Source organism: Neoarius graeffei, chromosome 16 (genome assembly GCF_027579695.1).
Source record: "Neoarius graeffei isolate fNeoGra1 chromosome 16, fNeoGra1.pri, whole genome shotgun sequence".
Classification (NCBI taxonomy): Eukaryota; Metazoa; Chordata; class Actinopteri; order Siluriformes; family Ariidae; genus Neoarius; species Neoarius graeffei.
The window spans coordinates 1,747,287-1,768,058 of record NC_083584.1 but is presented as its reverse complement, the minus strand read 5'-3'; the positions used below and the strand labels follow the sequence as shown (position 1 = coordinate 1,768,058).

Sequence of the window (20,772 nt, the reverse complement as noted above, 5' to 3'; positions counted from 1 at the left end):
TTTGTTTACACTCTTACTTCAGCACTGCTCACTCTCGGATTCTCTACTGAATCTACATGTGCTTATTTTTAGTCACTTTGAATAAAAACGCCAGCTAAACAACTGTAAAAGTTTGAATAAGGTACAATACCTAAACAACAATTACACAGAATTATTGTTGTTGATTCAGGTCCAAAATGCAGCAGTTAGTGAAGGGCAGGAATCACATGTACAGATGAGCAGTGTGTGGTGCTGGACAACATGCCCTGAGTCCGTGTGTGCTCAAAACAGATTCCATTCATAAAATCTTTAAGCTTTTTCGAGTTGTTTGTGCACCCAATGATGGCACATGTTGAACCAGAAAAAGACAATTTAAAAAGACGTTATCCTCTGACTAAAACATGGTTGTCCTGGCTCCGCTTGACTTGAGCTTCTTTTAGCAGGGCTCTCAAGTTTTGAAGTTTGCTCGGAGTGAGATTTTTTGTTTGTTTGTTTTTTGGTGGGGTGGGGTGGGGGGTCCCTCCTAATGTCCCATCAACCCAGCTACTTAAAAAAAGAACAAATTCGATTAGATCAATTACACTGTTTGTTTATTCTATAACAAATAATAATACAGTAAAATATGTTTTGTTCTTTATTGTGCATAAACATTTGCATTTCAAATTAAATAAAGGCAAAAAACACAAATATAGCCCCAAAGAGCCCCACTGAACAATGGTGGATACTGTGTGTGTTTGAGTGATGCTGTGTGTTGTAAGTGTTTGTGGCAGATTTATGGCCCTTTTCCACTACCCTTTTTCAGCTCACTTCAGCTCGCTTCAGCCCGACATGGCTCGCGTTTCGACTATCTAAGAACAGCACGACTCGGCTCGCTTCAGCCCTGCTCAGCCCCCAAAACTCGCACGGTTTTGGAGTGGGGCTGAAGCAAGCCAAACCGAGCTGAGTGAGGCTAGGGGCGTGAGCAGACACTCCCCTGTGCACTGATTGGTGAGGAGGAGTGTCCTCACATGCCCACACACGCCCCGCGAGCACGCTGGGATCTGTAAACACCGTAAACCCGGAAGAAGAATTACGAATTACGAGAATTATGAAGCCTTATGTGCCTCGCCTCATCTATACGCTCTTGCCAGTATCTGTTGGCGTTGTCGGTGACAACAAGCCACAGCACCAAGACCAGCAACACTAACGACTCCATGTCCTCCATGTTTATTGTTTACTCTCTGGGTTGTGAGACTACCGCTTAAAAGATCACTGAGGTCACTGTTTGCGCCGCCTAACGACATCACCTGACGTCCACCCACTTTTGCTAACGCCACCCAATGTGTCCACCCACTTCCAGCCAGCACGGCTCAGCGCGGTTGTAGTCGAAATGCAACTCCAACAGCCCCGCTCAGCCCGACTCAGCACGGCACGGCTCAGCCCAACTCAGCCGCGTTGGTAGTGGAAAAGCGGCATTAGATGCCTTAATTACTGACACTGGGGGCTCCCATTTAAAGCAATGAGGCTCAATGCTGGCCGTTTTCACTGCCATAATTGCTGAGAGGGTTCCGTCCAGGGCCAAGGCATTTCTTGTTTTGGTCTTGTTCAAGCCCACCATGGAAAAAACCCTCTCAGCATCTGCATTGGAGTGGGGGAGAATTACAACTAATTTGGCAATTGCAGACAGCCTGGGAAATCTGCTCATTCCAGTCACCTTTGGGGGGAAAAAAACAAGGAAGCCTAATTACACCCCTACATATTTTACACTTATTAAATTGCTCATGTCAATGTGTGTGCGCTGGATATTTATTACCCTATTCTTAAGTGAACTCATGCCTTCCCAGAAAGCCTCAACGTCAAATTCCGTTTGGTGTTCGGGCATTGGGACCTCCATTAACTGGTAGTCCTGAAACTCCTCTGCAAGTTGGTCTTGGTCTTGGGGTTCATGATATGGAAGCAGTTTGGTGAACTTAAAGAATACAATGTGTACTTAACCAAGAGAAACAAAGGGCTAGTTTTTCAGCAAATGTGATCAAACTTTGCAATAGATTTGAAATGTTAAACCCTTACCGATCCACAAAGTATGCAGCATCATTGACTTCACAGTCTGCCCTCTGCTGCACATCCACAAACCTGGCGTGTTCCAGGAGACTCTCCTTAAGGGGCAGTTTTGCCATGGCGTATTCAACTGCCCCTGTCAAAAATGCCAAGACAGCCTGGTGGAATCTCTCCACCTGCTGTGGAGTGACATCTCCAGCCTCTAGGAGCCGGTTGCAGGGTTGCCCTGGTTGTAAAACCCACATTCAGCTTTTGTCCTATTAGAGTTATGAATAGAATAGAAAGCCTTTATTGACATTATACAGAGTATAAAAACATTTAAAGCTGCTCCATAAAGTGCACACATAAATATACCTGTCAATAAAACTACTAACTACTGTACATAGACTGCAAACATATACAGTAAACATCAGACACTTAAACCACAAAGGCAAACACCTCCCACAGTTTTAACAGAATCTTCACAGACAAAGTATCATAAAGTATCTCTGCTTTCACATTGGTGACATCCTCACTGTCAAAACTGAATAAGTCATTTGTGGTCAGTAAACAGAGAGTTTATCTCATCTCATTATCTGTAGCCGCTTTATCCTGTTCTACAGGGTCGCAGGCGAGCTGGATCCTATCCCAGCTGACTACGGGTGAAAGGCGGGGTTCACCCTGGACAAGTCGCCAGGTCATCACAGGGCTGACACATAGACACAGACAACCATTCACACTCACATTCACACCTACGGTCAATTTAGAGTCACCAGTTAACCTAACCTGCATGTCTTTGGACTGTGGGGGAAACCGGAGCACCCGGAGGAAACCCACGCGGACACGGGGAGAACATGCAAACTCCACACAGAAAGGCCCTCGCCGGCCACGGGGGCTCGAACCCGGACCTTCTTGCTGTGAGGCGACAGCGCTAACCACTACACCACCGTGCCGCCCCCAGAGAGTTTATGTATTTGCATATAGGGAGAAACTTGGGGAGCATTACCAGACAGTTGGTTGGATGGATCTGTGTAATTGATGTCCTCCACCGCTCTGCTCTGCAGTGCCTGAACTTGCAGGAATCTTCCGCACAACTTGCAAATTAACTTGGTCATCTACAAAGTTGCAATTCATTACGTTACACTGAAGAGACGGTTTTATCCCAAGCGAGTACACAAGCATAACAAGGCTAGTGAAGATGAGTAAAGTTAGTAGTTATGAAGGAAAAATTCACTGAAGATGTTAGTGACAGCAGATGAAAAACCAATGGCATAAACAGAGCTGAACCCTCATATATTTTACCTCTTCATAGAGAAGGAAGACAGATGATTTCTCTCTCTGAAGGAGGAGATTAAGGGAGGAGAAGGCTGGCAACGTTGCCTGATAGAAAAGCAGTAGACTTCTGTTATTGGGTTGGAGAATGCATGCGCAAGCCGTGTGAAGCGTGGTTGTTTCTCATCTGAAAAGGAAAGAAAACACAATTATACATAGTATTCATTCACATGGCAATCTCTTAAAGAACCTCAAATTCATGTTAGTAAAATATGCAACTTACTTGCTGACTTGAAATAGCTGGAGAGTGGCTTGTATTGCTGCAGAATCCGATTCAAGCAGCGTTCCAGGCTCAGCCAACGGATGGAGATATGTGAAAGTATCTCCATATACTCCGACTCGTGCAAGTCACAGAATTCTGCAATGTGAATATTACATTTCAGTGTCATGAAAGTTTTTGCATTGCATTCACACAGTATAGTACTGCTGAAAATCACAAACCTGTTAGGTAACCTTTACGGTTCGTACTGCCTCTGAACCAGTGCCCAACATCTACTGCCAGATCTTCGGGGTCAAATCCAGTCACCTACAAATTAGATTATGTTACAATTTGGTCACAAATTCATTACACCACAGCACAACAAGCTATCTAAAGGTTACTGAAAGAATACAAACTTACTTCCAAAAATCCCTGCCCAGCATGTTTTGCTGTGTTATGCAGAATATGGCATGGGCACCCATGGATGTACACGCTGGGATTCTCTTCCAGTATCCTAGAGGCAATCGAGTTTCTTGCCCCCGTATTGACTGGGGCATTGTCAATAGACAAAGCAACACAGTTACTCCAAGGTATGTTGTGTTTTTCGAGGACATCATCGATCTTCTGGAAAATGGCTTCGGCAGTGCCACAGCGTTGCCCACTTGTTGTGCACATGTCCAGAAATCGGTGAACAACCTTGCCGTCAAACACCCTGACAGTGAGGGGGTTCATTTTCTCACATCCTGCAAGGTAAAGGTTTAAGCATCATATTAGAAACATTACACACATAGCCTAAACCACTGACATGTGTAAAAAATGTGTACTGGAAAATGAGGATGTCTTAATTGGTTGTCAGTACAACACCTGTATCATTTGATCCGTCTGTTATGAGAGTGAAGGGACTGTTCTTCATTTTGGTGACCAGCTCCTCTCTGAAATGCGGTGCCACAGCTTCATTTATTATGCAAGTTGTTTTTGTGCTGGCACACTTATATTGCTGTGCTGTGGGGGAGTCGCTAAAGCAATTCCTTAACAAAGGACTAAAATGTTCTGCCGTGGCAAATGGCATATTGTGCTGCACCATGGCCACAGCCACTTTCACCTCAGCTCTCCTTGTCTTAAACAGAAAAGAATGATAACCATGTTATCAGCAGAAAGGACATTCAAGACAAATTTATTTGTAGAGGTAATTTATGGTAAACACAGACACAACTCAATCAGCTACCGGGTAATTGTTCATAATTATTTAAAATATATGGTAATATTTTTTTTATATTCGGAAATGATGAAAAACAAGATTTCATGCAAGAATCTGAGCTTCATGTAGTCCTTTTGACCAGGACAATACCTTGGATTCTTGTGCAGGTCATGCCACTAACAGTCACTGGGGGATAAAACTGTCCAATCCTACTTGTGGACTGAAGTGCCTGCTCTTTAGACTGGTGTGCTTTATTAACGTGTCGCTGCACATCTGCGACACCTTGATGGCCACAGGAATTTTCCTGCCTACATACTGAGCACCAGTAGTAGGAGTTGGTGGTGCCTACAGTTATAAATGGCCATTTTGCAGTCCATTCACTTTTGAATGTGGATCGGTAGGTGGCAGCTCCAGTTATGGCCTTTTTTTTTTTCACCACTACCCTGACCTCTGTACTGTCTTCCTCGGTCACCCTGCCTTATTCCGTCACCCTGTCCTCTTCTGGCACTCCACCTTCTGCATTCACCTCCATTCTTTCTTCATCTTCCACTGTCTCTTTGTCCACCTCCCCTGTCTCCTCTTCTGTCACTTCCTGCACATTCACTATCTCACCTGATGTCACAGTCTCCCTCTCAGTCTCTGGCACATCAACTGACCTCCCTGCCTTTGTTTTCTGAGCCTTGGCTTCCCAGAAGGAAAGGAGGCTCTTCTGTTTCTTCCCTGACATGCTAAAATAAATGACACAAATGATTAAAAAAAATGAAAAACGCCTCTCTGTTCATGACAGCTCCTAGGCGACTTAACCAAAGTTATTCATTCTATAATCCCCAGAAAAACAGTCTTTGACTAAATGAACATTTAAATCATCGTCAGCACAGTATGCTATTTTAGCTAGTTTACATCTAGCTTGCTAGTTAGACAGTTATCTACAATAGCTTGAAATGGACAGGTTTTCGATACTGAACAAGGCGTAGACCAGAAATATTGGTCTATAGAGTAAAACTACAAAGTAACTCAGTAAATATTGATATAAATTAAGTTATTACCTGATGGTCCTGAGTCCCGACAGTTCTCCAGTTCTTTAAATTCTCCCGTTCGCTCTAGGTCGCTCTCTAGTTCACTCACAATTTTGCAGGTGCAGCGCGCGCTTGTAGCTGAAACTCACGTCTCCCCGACAACAGAACAATCTATTTTCTGATTGGCTGATGCTGCTCCGAGCACAGGGGCGGGTTCAAGACACATGAAACGTTTCAACACAGTTGCAGAACGGTGCACGTTTCGGCCAATCAATATGGAACAATTAGAAAAACGTAGCAAACCGTTGCAGCGGTTGAACTCGCCCCAGGAGCGCTGTGACCTGCGGCTGTGGCGTTTGTAGATAGCTTGAAGGAATTTCTGTGCGACTATTGGAGAAGCTCAGAGTGAGAAATGCCATGTGTGGCGTGTGAGCTCGTTGAAATGCGTGTGTCTCACTCTCAATGCGTGAGGCTTGAGAGCCCAAGAATCTTTCAGGGACGCTCCCACTTGAAGTGATTTGGCGTCCTGCAAGTATTGGAACTGCTAGTTCTCATATTGTGACCAAGCACACACATTAAATACGAGTCTCTTTTTTCCAAAATTTAATTTTTATTTCTTTTTCAATAATAAACCTATAAATGTCATCATAAAATTCTTTATGTAGCAGTAAATTTTAATATTAATTTCTAATTGTTTATTTCTCATTTTCTGAATAATTTTATCATGAAAGTTTGGATATTTGATGCAATCTAGAAGCAGGTGTTTGACATTTTCTTTTACACCACAAGTTGTACATTGATTGGAGGCTTTTTTTTAAAGAAATAATGTATCATTAAGTAGACATTTTCAAAATCTAAGTCTTGTAATTATCCTTTGTTTGTTTCTGTTTTTGTCAGAATATGCGGTACGTGTTGTAATCTTTGGTTCTAGTTGGTAGAAGAATCTACCAGTTTGAGAGTTATCCCATCTGTCTTGCCATATTGTAAAAATAACATCTTTGATATGTATTGTTATATCAGCAGTGGTAAAAGGGTAATGAATGTCATAATAGGTTTTATTTACTGATCTTCTGGCCAATTTATCAGCCATTTCCTTTCCTATAATACCCACATGAGCTGGAATCCAACAAAAAACAACCTTACCACCCATATGTTTAAACTGATACATAAGATATCAGAAATCTAATAATTCTATATAATTATCTTCCTTTTGAATTTTTTGAAGGACAGACAAGGAGTCAAAAAATATCACACTTTGAGGGAGAGATTTATCAATGAGAAGTTCCAAAGCCTTTGTAATTGCTGTTAACTCAGCTCTAAAGATAGTACCGTTTGAGATTTTATAATCTTTTTGAATGTTTAGACTTGGAATTACAACGCCAGATGCACAATCGAGATCTTTTTTTGACCCATCAGTAAATATATGTAAGTGTTGATTGTATTGGAGTTGAATGTGTTCTAATGCTGATTGTAGCATGTAGCAACTATTATCCTCTTGTTTGGATATTTTAGGGACTAAATCTAAGTCAACTTTTGGAGCTTGGGATTCCCAGAATGGAAAAGGATCAACCAAAGGATAACAAGCTGGAACCGGGAGACTGTTAACCAAATGCACAACTTTAGAGAATATAGGCCGAAAGTGAATATTGAGGTCACAATTTTGTTTTTCTAGAAAACATTTTTTTGTTGGATTATCTTCAAAAGATCGATATTTAATTGCACTTTGAGTTTGTTTGAATTATCTTCTTAGATCCAAAGGCATAATAGAACAGTCCATCTCCAAAACAGAGATAGGAGTACACTTAAGAGCACCAGTGCAGAGTCTAAGGCATTGATTTTGAATACCATCTAATTTTCTTTTCCTAGAAATACTTGCAGTATCAAACTTCACAACCATAATCAAGACATGATAGAATTAGAGATTTATAGAGAATGATCATTGTTTCTTTGTCAATACCCCACTTGCTGCCACATATAACTTTACAAACACTTATTCTTTTACGACATTTAGTTATGAGATAATCAATGTGAGTTTTCCATGCAAGTTTGTAGTCAAAATAAAGGCCTAAAAACTTTAAAGTTTTTTCATTTTTAAGTTTTTTACCATTATACATCAATTTTGTATCATATTTTTTACCTTTATGGAATAAAACCACAGAGGATTTACTTTCAGAAATTTTAAACCCCCCATATATCACACCAAGATTTAATGAAATCTAAAGCCTGTTGAATATGTTTCTGTAGCAAATTTATGTTTTTTCCAGATTTCCAAATTGCTGTATCATCAGCAAAAATAGAGAAAGATACATTAGAAAGAACAAGGTCATTTATAGCAATCAAAAACAAAATTGGACTGATAACACTTCCTTGTGGAACACCATTTGGAACTTCAAATAAAGAAGATAATGAGGAACCTACTTTGACTCTGATATATCTATCAGATAAAAAGGAATTAATCCAATTAAAGATTGAACCAGGGATACCAATATTATGTAACTTATATAATATTACCCTTCCTCCATGCCATATGCCTTTTCTATATCAAGAAAGATTGCTAAGACTTTATGCCCTTTTCCAAAACTTTTAATAATATCATCACTAAGTCTTAGGAGATGATCGAAGATACATCTTTTTCTTCTAAATCTGGACTGTTTTTTGTTAAATAGTTTGTTTTTCACAGAACCAATTTAAGCGATTAGTGACCATTCTTTCAAGAATTTTACAGAAGTTTGAAGTTAAAGCAATAGGACGATAGGAAGCAGGATCTGATTTAGGTTTTCCAGGTTTTAAGACAGGAACAACATGAGCAACTTTCCAATCTTTGGGAACAATTCCTTCCGTCAAGGTTTTATTTAAAAAGTCCAAAATGAATTGCTTAGAGTAAGTAGACATATGTTGGAACATGATATAACAGACTATCCGGTCCAGGAGAGGTGTTTCTACAATTTCTTAAGGCTTTATTGACTTCATCCAGAGTGAATTTATAATTTAATGTAGACTTAGAATCAGTAGACTTTGTAAATATATGATTATTTTCTTCTTCAAATTTGTTTTTATGAGCTAAAAATTATTTTTGCATAATTAGAATCACTACTAACTTTAGCAAAATGGGAAGCAAGGACTTCAGCTTTTTCAAAATTACCTTTAGTATAATTATTATCCTTTTTGAATTCAGGCATATCACCATTATTATAATTCATGTTTCTTATTAATTTCCACATTTTTGATAAGTTTGATCTTTCATTTAATTTACTACAATAACTATGCCAAAACTTTCTTTTTTCCATTTTAACTATTTTTGTTGCCATTGCTCTTTTATATTTATAATTAATAAACTGTTCTGTGTTAAAGTTCTTATATCCTTTACGTTTTGCTTGATTTCTTTCTTTAACTGCATTTTCAGAAGTTTCATTCCAAAAAGTTTTTTTTTTTAATATATATATATATATATACCTTTTGATTTTGGTATGGTGATAGTGGCAGCACAATTAATTGCTGCAGTGATATTACAAGTTAGCTCATCAATATCATTATTTGTTTCAATGAACTTAAAATTTTTGTCACAAAGTTCAGAAAACATTTGCCAATTTGCTTTTTGGAAAATCCATTTAGGACTTGCTTCATTTTCATAGGGAACTTTATAGTTGAAAATTATAGCTATACATTTATGATCACTCCCTCCATCAAAATCTGTTGTTTCCCACTTGCACTGAGTGGCAATAGAAGGTGAGCAAAAAGTAAGGTCTCTATGAGAGAAGCCTTGATTATAAATTCTGGTAGGGGACCCATCATTAAGACACACTAATTCACAATTATCCAAGATACTTTCAATAATTCTTCCTCTAGTATCTGAAAGAGAACTACCCCAAATTCTGCTTTTTGCATTGAAATCTCCACAGATCAAAACATTCTCAGTATGGAATAAGTTAATTAAATCTTCATAATATAATTTTTTATAAGGTGAAAGATACAAATTAATTAAGTTAATTATACTGTTAGAGGTATTGATTTTAACAGATAATCCTTCAGCTGGTATATCTAGTTTTTTTGAAACACGAGTAAGAAATGTCTTTATGGACTAAGAATGCAATACCCCTTTCAGAATTTTCTTGAAGTATTTCATAATTATTTATTTTAATTATTTTATCACCTGTTCTTGTTTCTTGTAAACATATCACATCAGGACTATCTTTTGTAATACTTAATGTTTTATTTCATTAATTTTGTTTATTACACTGCTCGCATTCCATTGCCATATTATAAGTTTTTTATTCATCTTTATTTATGATTTTTACTTTTGACCTGAGTAGATTTTTGACTGGTGTTTTGAGAGCTGATGTTTTGAGAAGAGTCAATGATCAAACAATCCATAGTATCTATAGTGACACCAGGCTCAACCAAACCCAAATTAGAACAAAAGTCAGAAGTTTTCAACCCAAGGCCAATAAATTCATTTATAGAGGTAACAATCTGAGAAAACAAATATTTTCTGCTTCGAACACCACCCTGCGCTTGAGAAAATTGAAAAAGAATTGTATACATTATGAGTATGAAATCTGACACTTTGATGAATTGATCTGATTTTCCAGGATCATCTTGAATCTTTATTTCTTCTGTGTTTGAGTTATCTTTCTGATTCAGTCTAACTTTCTTCACAGTGTCCGCATACGTTATTTTTTTCATTTTTCCTGATTCTGCGAACCTCTGAGGCTTCTTTATATATTCTACAGCCTTTTGAATTGGATTGGTGTTCTTCACCGCAGGCTGCACATTTGTACTTTGATAGTGAACATGCAGAAGTGACATGAGTGTTTCCGCATTTGCCACACCTTTCTTTCGAGTGGCAATTTAAACTAATATGTCCATAGTGCTGGCATTTGAAGCACCTGATGGGACCAGGTACATATGTCTTAACTCTGAAAATTCTAAAACCAGATTGTATGGTTTCAGGTAAATGTTTACCAGAGAAGGTAATCAGAATAGTGTGTAGCATTTTTTTTTTATCTTTTAAGAACCTTTTGATGCTAACAATGTTGAATGAATTGGATTCTTTAAATCCTCCAAGCAAATCTTCATCCGAAATATCTATATCAACTCCATGGATTATACCTTTTACTTGGTTGTTAGGAACAAATCGCTCTACGATTGGTGTTTCTTCAAATTTTCTGAGTTTCATAAGTTTATCAACATTCGCTCTATCACAAGTCACTTTCAAATTTCCCCCGAGAATTGAAACACTGAATTTTGTACCTATTTGAGTCTTAATAAAAGGCCAAAATTTAAAAGAATTGGTTTTAGCAAGTTTGATGTTATTGGGTTCCGCTCTGAACACAACTTCCAAACTTTCATTTTCGTCTTTTTTCACCATTTTGTTTTCAAAATCTGACTCAATTGAGTCATCACTTGTTCTTTTCATGAAACTCGTAAATAATGTATATACTTAGCTCCACAATGCACTCAATTTCCAAAGCAGAACTGGCCTCAACAACAAACAACCTTCTCACTCCCAGCCGCAGCTGATTCGCCAGGCCAGAAGCGACGCCTCAACAGCCGCTCGGCATCAGCTGCTTGGATAAAGCCGGGCATCCTGGAGAGGCGGTTGTCATGGCAACCCCCAGCGTCTCTCACAGGAAAGCTATGGATACCACAGCAATTTGTCAGTGATGTTTTTTTTTCTTTTTTAAATGAAAGAACAATAGCAGCTATAAACAATCATTCCGTCACCAGTGTAGAAGATAAATAAACCAAATAAATAGATTTTTTTATCAATTTATAAATCAATACCGGTAAATTATGTTATAGAGAAACAGCAAACCTGGTTTCAGAGCCACACACACACAGGTTTAGTTTAGCCTGGAGTGCTCTAATAATTTGTGCTACATAAGAATAAATAAGCATCTTACATTACTTCCTCTCTTATTTGATCTAAAAATATGTCAGACTGCAGGGAGAAAACTGTTGATCAATTTAAGTAACTAATTAATCTTCAGAACTTTTTAATAAACTCTGTGTTTAAGGTGATTAGCTTCAGTTCTTTCATCCAACCTACTTATTCACTTTGTGTTTCTTGTTGTTTTGAGGTCAAAAGAAATGCATTAAGTGCATTCATTTCCAGATTTTTGCTGCTATTGCACATACAAAATAAGATTTAAAAAAAATCACAATCCTCGTCATCATCATCACCACCTCACCATTATCCTGCTTTTTTATTTTGTTTTCCTGTTAAAAGTTTAACTCATTGTGTCTGTGTGACCCTTAAACACATCACTACTTGCTCAATTGCATCAGTGCAATGAAGTGTAAACCCGTGTGTGTGTGTGTGTGTGTGTGTGTTTGTTTTGTATGTGTATATATCCAGAAACACTTATCTTTCTTCATAATTTGTTCTTAAGACACGATGGTGAAATGAACATGAATAAAATTTAAATCGGAGATACGCACAAACAGTAAATAAGGGAATTATAATGAGATTCAGTTAAACTCACACAGAAATCAAACTGAGGATTTGCACTCAGTTCTTTTGTTGACCACCATGCAGAGAGACTCACGTAAATTTGTGTTTATAATGACCTTTTTCTAATGTCAGGGTTTTTTAGATATGAAAAGGAAGAAAAAGTACAAAGTGATTAAATTGATTTAAAAACATTTCAAAGAGTGTTTTTAGTAGGACTTGGGACATGCTTTAATACAAGCATATTTCATGTTTTCCATTTCCTGTAGGCCATCATTGGTCTGATCCGTAATTTGGCGCTCTGTCCAGCCAATCAGGTGCCTCTAAGGGACGCAGGTGCAATACCACGACTGGTGAACCTGCTACTGAAGGCTCATCAGGACCTACAGAGGCTCAGCACACAGAACACCTACCAGGTAATCAGACCATAATCAGACAATGAGTCCTTCATTAGGTAACAAACTCACCATCAGGTAACAATCTCTAGAATGAGTAATGAGTCTATCACATAATGAGTTGGTCATCAGATTACAATCCGTTGATCAGTTAAACGAGCCCATCATCAGATAACGGGTGGATGATTTCATTCCCTTACTGTCACTACATTGGAAGGGGCAGTGGTGGCTCAATGAGTGAAGGCTTTGGGTTACTGATTGGAGCTTCAAGCCCCAGCACCACTATACTGCAACTGTTGGACCCTTTGGCAAGGCCCTTAACCCTGTTTGCTCAACCTATCCACATCAACCTCATAGAAGTGGGGAAAAAAGATGGAAGACTGTCAGAGAAGAAGCAGCCTTTATTTGTCACATGCACACACAAGTGAGCAATAAGCACACGTACACCCCCAGAGCAGTGGGCAGCTGTGCTACAGTGCCTGGGGAGCAGGTGGGGGTTAGGTGCCTCACTCAAGGGCACTTCAGCCATGATACAGAGGGAGGGGAAAGTGCTGTTCATTCACTCAACTCCCCTCACATTTTTCCTGCCAGTTCCAGGAATCAAACCAACTTTGGCAGGCCAAGGCTGCTTCTCTAACCTTCAGGCTCATGACGGTCACCACCATGGAAGGAGGCTACGAACACAGACACAGACAACAATAGCGGCGCGTACACACACAGCGGCTCTTCTCCGTCCTGACAGAATGGTGTTTTCGTGTTTTAAAACAGTGTGTATCTGTTCGTCTTTGTCGTGTCCATCAGTCTTAAGGCGCACATACTCCCATGAGTTTCTGCTCGACATCCGCAGAACCATATTCATGGATATAAAACCAGCGGACACGGAAGTGCTATGCAACTATGGTTTGCTCCGAAGGCCTGCTCAACCACCGACCCCCACTCCAGCCCACAGTGGAGGCGCCACAGGTGGAACATGCAGAAGCAGAAGAGGGGCAAGCGTGGAGGTATCCGGGCTAGGGTAACGGCTAGCCCTCACCAGCTGGCTATCCCTACCATCACTCTGGCCAACGTACGCTCGCTGGACAACAAGCTGGATTATGTCTGCCTACTCCGCTCATCTTCCAAGTCTGTGAGTGAGTATTGTGTCCTTGTGTTTGTGGAAACATAGCTTAATGACAGCGTCCCAGACTGTGCCATTCAGCTAGCCCGGCTAACATGCTACCGGTCAGACAGAGCGCTAGTTGGGGGGGGGGGAAGACTCGCGGCGGAGGACTCTGTGTTTACATCAGTGATGCCTGGTGCCGCGATGCTGTTGTGGTCTGCAAACACTGCTCACCACTGGTGGAGTTTATAATTATTAAGTGCCGGCCATTCTACCTGCCGAGGGAATTTACAGCCATATTGCTGGTAGCATTAGACATCCCTCCTGGCTCCAATAACAACAGGAGTGAAGCACTGAATGAACTCTATCAGCACATCAGTGAGCAGCAGACAGCCCACCCAGATGCTTTCCTCATCCTGGCTGGGGATTTCAACCATGCAAACCCCAAGAGCATGTTTCCAAAACTCTATGGACATATCAACTTTCCCACACGTGGAAACAATACTCTGGACAATGTTTACACCATGCATAAAGGTGCCTACAAAGCCCATCCCTCCACCACCTTGGGGCCTCAGATCACTCCACTGTTATGCTAATGCCAGCATACAGGCCGCTGGTTAAAGTCACCAAACCAGCTACAAAGCAGGTACATGTGTGGCCAGAGGGGTCCTCAGAGGCACTCCAGGACTGTTTTTCCACCACTGACTGGAGCATGTTCAGACAGGCAGCCACCTACAACACCACCACAGATCTCCAGGAGTACACGGGGACCATCACTGCCTACATGAGGAAGCGCATGGACGACGTTACAGTCACCAGAACCATCTCCATTTGGGCCAATCAGAAGCCATGGCTGACAGGGGAAGTCCACAGGCTCCTGAGGGCTTGGAACACTGCCTTCAGAGCTGGGGACGAGGTGGGCCTGAGGACAGCTAGGGCCAACCTGCCACAAGGCATCAGGGTGGCCAAGAGACAGTATTCCAGGAGCATTGCTGATAACTTGAATGACAGCAGAGACACCAGGAACCTGTGGTGGGGGATTCAGACCATCACAGACTACAAGCCCTTGCCACAGACCTGTGACAACTCCACCTCTTTGCTGAATCAGTTGAACAAAATCTTCGCTCGCTTTGAGGCAGACAACAGCACCACGGCACAGAACACCCCACCACCTCCCAGTGACCAGGTGTTGATGCTGTCCCCAGACAGCATGAGGAGAGCTCTCAGGATGACAAATTCATGGAAAGCCCCGGGTCCTGATAACATTCCTGGTCGTGTCCTGAGAGACTGTGCCGAGGAGCTCACAGATGTCTTTACAGACATCTTCAACATCTCATTGAGCCAGGCTGTTGTCCCCACATGCCTCAAAGCCACCATTATCATCCCAGTCCCGAAGAAGCCATCTCCCTCCTGCTTCAATGACTACCGCCCTGTCGCACTCACTCCCATCCTCATGAAGTGCTTCGAGCGGCTAGTCATGCGGCATATCAAGTCTTCCCTCCCTCCCTGGACCCTTTTCAGTTTGCATATCAGTCCAACCGTTCAACCGATGACACTATCTCCACTGTCCTCCACTTAGCCCTCACCCACCTGGAGACAAAGGACTCGTATGTCAGAATGCTGTTCATAGACTTCAGCTCAGCATTCAACACAATCATTCCTCAGCAGCTCATTCATAAACTGGACCAGCTGGGACTCAACACCTCCCTGTGCAACTGGCTGCTGGACTTCCTGACGGGGAGACCACAGACTGTACGGGTTGGCAGCAACTCCTCCAGTACCATCACATTGAACATGGGGGCCCCCCAAGGATGTGTGCTGAGCCGCCTCCTCTTCACTCTGCTGACCCATGACTGCACACCAACATCCAGCTCCAACCTCTTCATTAAGTTTGCGGACAACATGACTGTGGTGGGTCTCATCAACAATGGTGATGAGACAATCTACAGGAATGAGGTGAGCCGCCTGGCCATGTGGTGCAAGGACAACAATCTCCGCCTGAATGTGGAGAAGATGAAGGAGATTGTTGTGGATTTCAGGAGAGTGCACACCCAGCATGCTCCACTAACTATTGACGGTGCTGCAGTGGAGAGGATGAGCAGCACCAAGTTGAGCACAAACTGAGGAGAGCAAGAGTCCCGGCCACCATCATGCACACTTTCTACAGAGGCACCATCAAGAACATTCTGACCAGCTGCATCACCGTGTGGTACGGCGCCTGCACCGTGTCCTGCTGCAAGACTCTGCAGCGCATCGTGAGAGCAGCTGAGAGGATCATTGGTGTCTCTCTCCCTTCTCTTATGGATATCTATAACTCCCGCCTCACCCGAAAAGCCATCAGGATTGCAGGTGACCCCACCCACCCATCTCACAGCCTCTTCAGCCTGCTGCTGTCAGGGAGGAGACTGCGGAGTCTCCGGGACAAAACCAGCAGGCTCAAGGACAGTTTCTTTCACCAGGCGGTCAGGAGGCTCAACTCCCTCCCTGTTCTGCCCCTCCTCCCCCTGCCACAGATTCTGCCCACACACCCCCCTGCCCCCCTTCAGCATCTGACATCATGTCACCCTCACAGTCTCCCCCCCCCCCCCAACACACATACACTCTCAACATTCATTCACACACTGAACTCAGGGACTGCACATTTCACTTTACCTCGCTCATTTGCACTATTCCGCACTACCTCACCTTAACAGCTATTAGTTTATTGTTTATACTGTTTATTTCATGTTTACCTGCTATACCTCAAGTGCCCTTGACTGTTTATGTCCCTTTGCTCCAATTTTATATATATATTTCTTCCGCTTTATCCGGGACCGGGTTGCAGAGGCAGCAGTCTTAGCAGGGAAGCCCAAACTTCCCTTTCCCCAGACAACTCGGCCAGCTCCTCGGGAAGAACACCAAGGTGTTCCCAGGCCAGCCGAGAGACATAGTCCCTCCAGCGTGTCCTGGGTCTTCCCCGGGGCCTCCTCCCGGGGGGACATGCCTGGAACACCTCCCCAGGGAGGAGTCCAGGAGGCATCCAAAAAAGATGCCCGAGCCACCTCAGCTGATTCCTCTCGATGTGGAGGAGCAGCGGCTCTACTCCGAGCGCCTCCCGAGTGACTGTGCTTCTCACCCTCTCTCTAAGGGAGCGCCCAGCCACCCTGCAAAGGAAACTCATTTCAGCCGCTTGTATCCGCGATCTTGTTCTTTCTGTCATTACCCAAAGCTCATGACCATAGGTGAGAGTCGGAATGTAGATCGACCGGTAAATTGAGAGCTTCGCCTTTTGGCTCAGCTCCTTCACCATGACGGACCGGTAAAGCGACCACATCACTGCGGAGGCTGCACCGATCCGCATGTCGATCTCGCGCTCCATCCTTCCCTCACTCGTGAACAAGATCCCGAGATACTTAAACTCCTCCACTTGAGGCAGGACTTCTCCACCAACCTGGAGAGGACAAGCCACCCTTTTCCGGTTGAGAACCATGGCCTCGGACTTGGAGGTGCTGATTCTCATCCCAGCCGCTTCACACTCAACTGCAAACCGCCCCAGTGCATGCTGAAGGTCCTGGATTGAAGAAGCCAACAGGACAACATCATCCGCAAAAAGCAGAGATGAAATCCTGTGGTTCCCAAACAGGATTCCTTCCGGCCCCTGGCTGTGCCTAGAAATTTTGTCCATAAAAATTATGAACAGAACCGGTGACAAAGGGCAGCCCTGCCGGAGTCCAACATGCACTGGGAACAGGTCTGACTTACTGCCGGCAATGCGAACCAGACTCCTGCTCCGTTCGTACAGGGACCGGACAGCCCTTAGCAAAGAGCCCCGAACCCCATACTCCCGAAGTACCCCCCACAGAATACCATGGGGGACACGGTCGAATGCCTTCTCCAGATCCACAAAGCACATGTGGACTGGTTGGGCAAACTCCCATGAACCCTCGAGCACCCTATGAAGGGTATAGAGCTGGTCCAGTGTTCCGCGACCAGGATGAAAACCGCATTGTTCCTCCTGGATCCGAGGTTCGACTATTGGTCGAATTCTCCTCTCCAGTACCCTGGAGTAAACCTTCCCTGGGAGGCTGAGAAGTGTGATTCCCCTATAATTGGAGCACACTCTCCGGTCCCCTTTCTTAAAAAGAGGGACCACCACCCCAGTCTGCCACGCCAGAGGCACTGTCCCCGACTGCCACGCGATGTTGCAGAGGCGTGTCAACCAAGACAGCCCCACAACATCCAGAGACTTGAGATACTCAGGGCGGATCTCATCCACCCCTAGTGCCTTGCCACCGAGGAGCTTGCAAACCACCTCAGTGACTTCGGCTTGTGTAATGGACGAGTCCACCTCTGAGTCATCAACCTCCACTTCCTCAATGGAAGATGTGACGGTGGGATTGAGGAGATCCTCAAAGTATTCCTTCCACCGCCCGACAATGTCCCCAGTCGAGGTCAACAGCTCCCCACCTGCACTGTAAACAGTGTTGGCAGAGTACTGCTTCCCCCTCCTGAGGCGCCAGACGGTTTGCCAGAATTTCTTCGAGGCCGACCGATAGTCCTTCTCCATGGCCTCCCCGAACTCCTCCCAGTTCCGAGTTTTTGCCTCCGCAACTGCCCGAGCTGCAGCACGCCTGGCCTGCCGATACCCGTCAGCTGCCTCAGGAGTCCTGGAGGTCAACATGGCCCGATAGGACTCCTTCAGCTTGACGGCATCCCTTACTTCTGGTGTCCACCACCGGGTTTGGGAATTGCCGCCACGACAGGCACCGGAGACCTTGCGGCCACAGCTCCAAACAGCTGCATCCACAATGGAGGCAGAGAACATGGTCCACTCAGACTCAATGTCCCCCGCCTCCCTCGGAAGCTGGGAAAAGCTCTCCTGGAGGTGGGAGTTAAAGACCTCCCCGATAGAGTGCTTGGCCAGACGTTCCCAGCAGACCCTCACCATACGTTTGGGCCTGCCAGCTCTGTCCAGCTTCCTCCTCCGCCAGCGGATCCAACTCACCACCAGGTGGTGATCAGTTGACAACTCAGCCCCTCTCTTCACCCGAGTGTCCAAGACATAGGGCCGGAGATCAGATGAAACGACTACAAAGTCTATCATCGACCTCCGACCTAAGGTGTCCTGGTGCCACGTGCACTTATGGACACCCCTATGCTCGAACATGGTGTTCGTTATGGACAAACCGTGACTAGCACAGAAGTCCAATAACAAAACACCACTCGGGTTCAGATCGGGGAGGCTGTTCCTCCCAACCACGCCCCTCCAGGTGTCACTGTCATCGCCCACGTGAGCATTGAAGTCCCCCAGTAGCACAATGGAGTCCTCAGTCTGAGCACCCCTCAGTACCTCTCCCAGGGACTCCAAGAAGGCCGGATACTCTATACTGCTATTTGGGCCATAGGCACAAACAACAACAAGAGCCCTCTCCCCAATCTGAAGGTGCAGAGAGGCGACCCTCTCATTCACTGGGGTAAACTCCAACACATGGCGGCTGAGCTGGGGAGCTATAAGCAAGCGCACACCAGCCCACCGCCGCTCACCACGGGCGACTCCAGAGAAGTGGAGAGTCCAGCCCCTCTCGAGGAGCTGGGTTCCAGAGACCAAGCTGTGCGTGGAGGTGAGCCCAACTATCTCTAGCCGGTACCTCTCAACCTCCTGCACAAGCTCAGGCTCTTTCCCCCCCAGCGAAGTGACATTCCATGTCCCAACAGCCAGTCGCTGTGTCCGGGGATCAGGTCGTCGAGGCCCCTGCCTTCGACTGCCACCCAATCCACACTGCACCAGTCCCCTACTGCTACCTCTGTGGGTGGTGAACCCATAGGAGGTCGGGCCCACGTCACCTCTTCGGGCTGAGCCCGGCCGGGCCCCATGGGCAAAGGCCCGGCCACCAAGCGCTCGCATATGAGCCCCAACCCCGGGCCTGGCTCCAGGGTGGGGGCCCGGCTGCATCATACCGGGCGACGTCACGGTCCTCGGTTTTTTCTCCATAGGGGTTTTGGTGAACTGCTCTTGGTCTGGCCTGTCACCTAGGACCTATCTGCCTTGGGAAACCCTGACAGGGGCATAATGCCCCCGACAACATAGCTCCTAGGATATATATATATATATATATATATATATATATATATATATATATATATATATATATACACATACATACATACACACACACACACACACACACACAACCCCGATTCCAAAAAAGTTGGGACAAAGTACAAATTGTAAATAAAAATGGAATGCAATAATTTACAAATCTCAAAAACTGATATTGTATTCACAATAGAACATAGACAACATATCAAATGTCGAAAGTGAGACATTTTGAAATTTCATGCCAAATATTGGCTCATTTGAAATTTCATGACAGCAACACATCTCCAAAAAGTTGGGATGGGGCAATAAGAGGCTGGAAAAGTTAAAGGTACAAAAAAGGAACAGCTGGAGGACCAAATTGCAACTCATTAGGTCAATTGGCAATAGGTCATTAACATGACTGGGTATAAAAAGAGCATCTTGGAGTGGCAGCAGCTCTCAGAAGTAAAGATGGGAAGAGGATCACCAATCCCCCTAATTCTGCGCCGACAAATAGTGGAGCAATATCAGAAAGGAGTTCGACAGTGTAAAATTGCAAGGAGTTTAAACATATCATCTACAGTGCATAATATCATCAAAAGATTCAGAGAATCTGGAAGAATCTCTGTGCGTAAGGGTCAAGGCCGGAAAACCATACTGGGTGCCCATGATCTTCGGGCCCTTAGACGGCAATGCATCACATACAGGCATGCTTCTGTATTGGAAATAACAAAATGGGCTCAGGAATATTTCCAGAGAACATTATCTGTGAACACAATTCACCGCGCCATCCGCCGTTGCCAGCTAAAACTCTATAGTTCAAAGAAGAAGCCGTATCTAAACATGATCCAGAAGCGCAGATGTCTTCTCTGGGCCAAGGCTCATTTAAAATGGACTGTGGGAATGTGGAAAACTGTTCTGTGGTCAGACGAATCAAAATTTGAAGTTCTTTATGGAAATCAGGGACGCCGTGTCATTTGGACTAAAGAGGAGAAGGACGACCCGAGTTGTTATCAGCGCTCAGTTCAG

At 44.0% G+C, this 20,772-nt stretch overlaps 1 protein-coding gene across 1 annotated transcript in view; it reads left to right on the top strand.

Moving 5' to 3' along the window:
• Positions 1-20,772, top strand: part of LOC132899881 (junction plakoglobin-like) — an 80,915-nt gene that overhangs the window by 45,865 nt on the left and 14,278 nt on the right. The window contains exon 10 of the mRNA XM_060941934.1: positions 12,461-12,607. Within this exon, the coding sequence (XP_060797917.1) occupies positions 12,461-12,607 (147 nt within the window). The remainder of the gene's footprint in view (positions 1-12,460; positions 12,608-20,772) is intronic.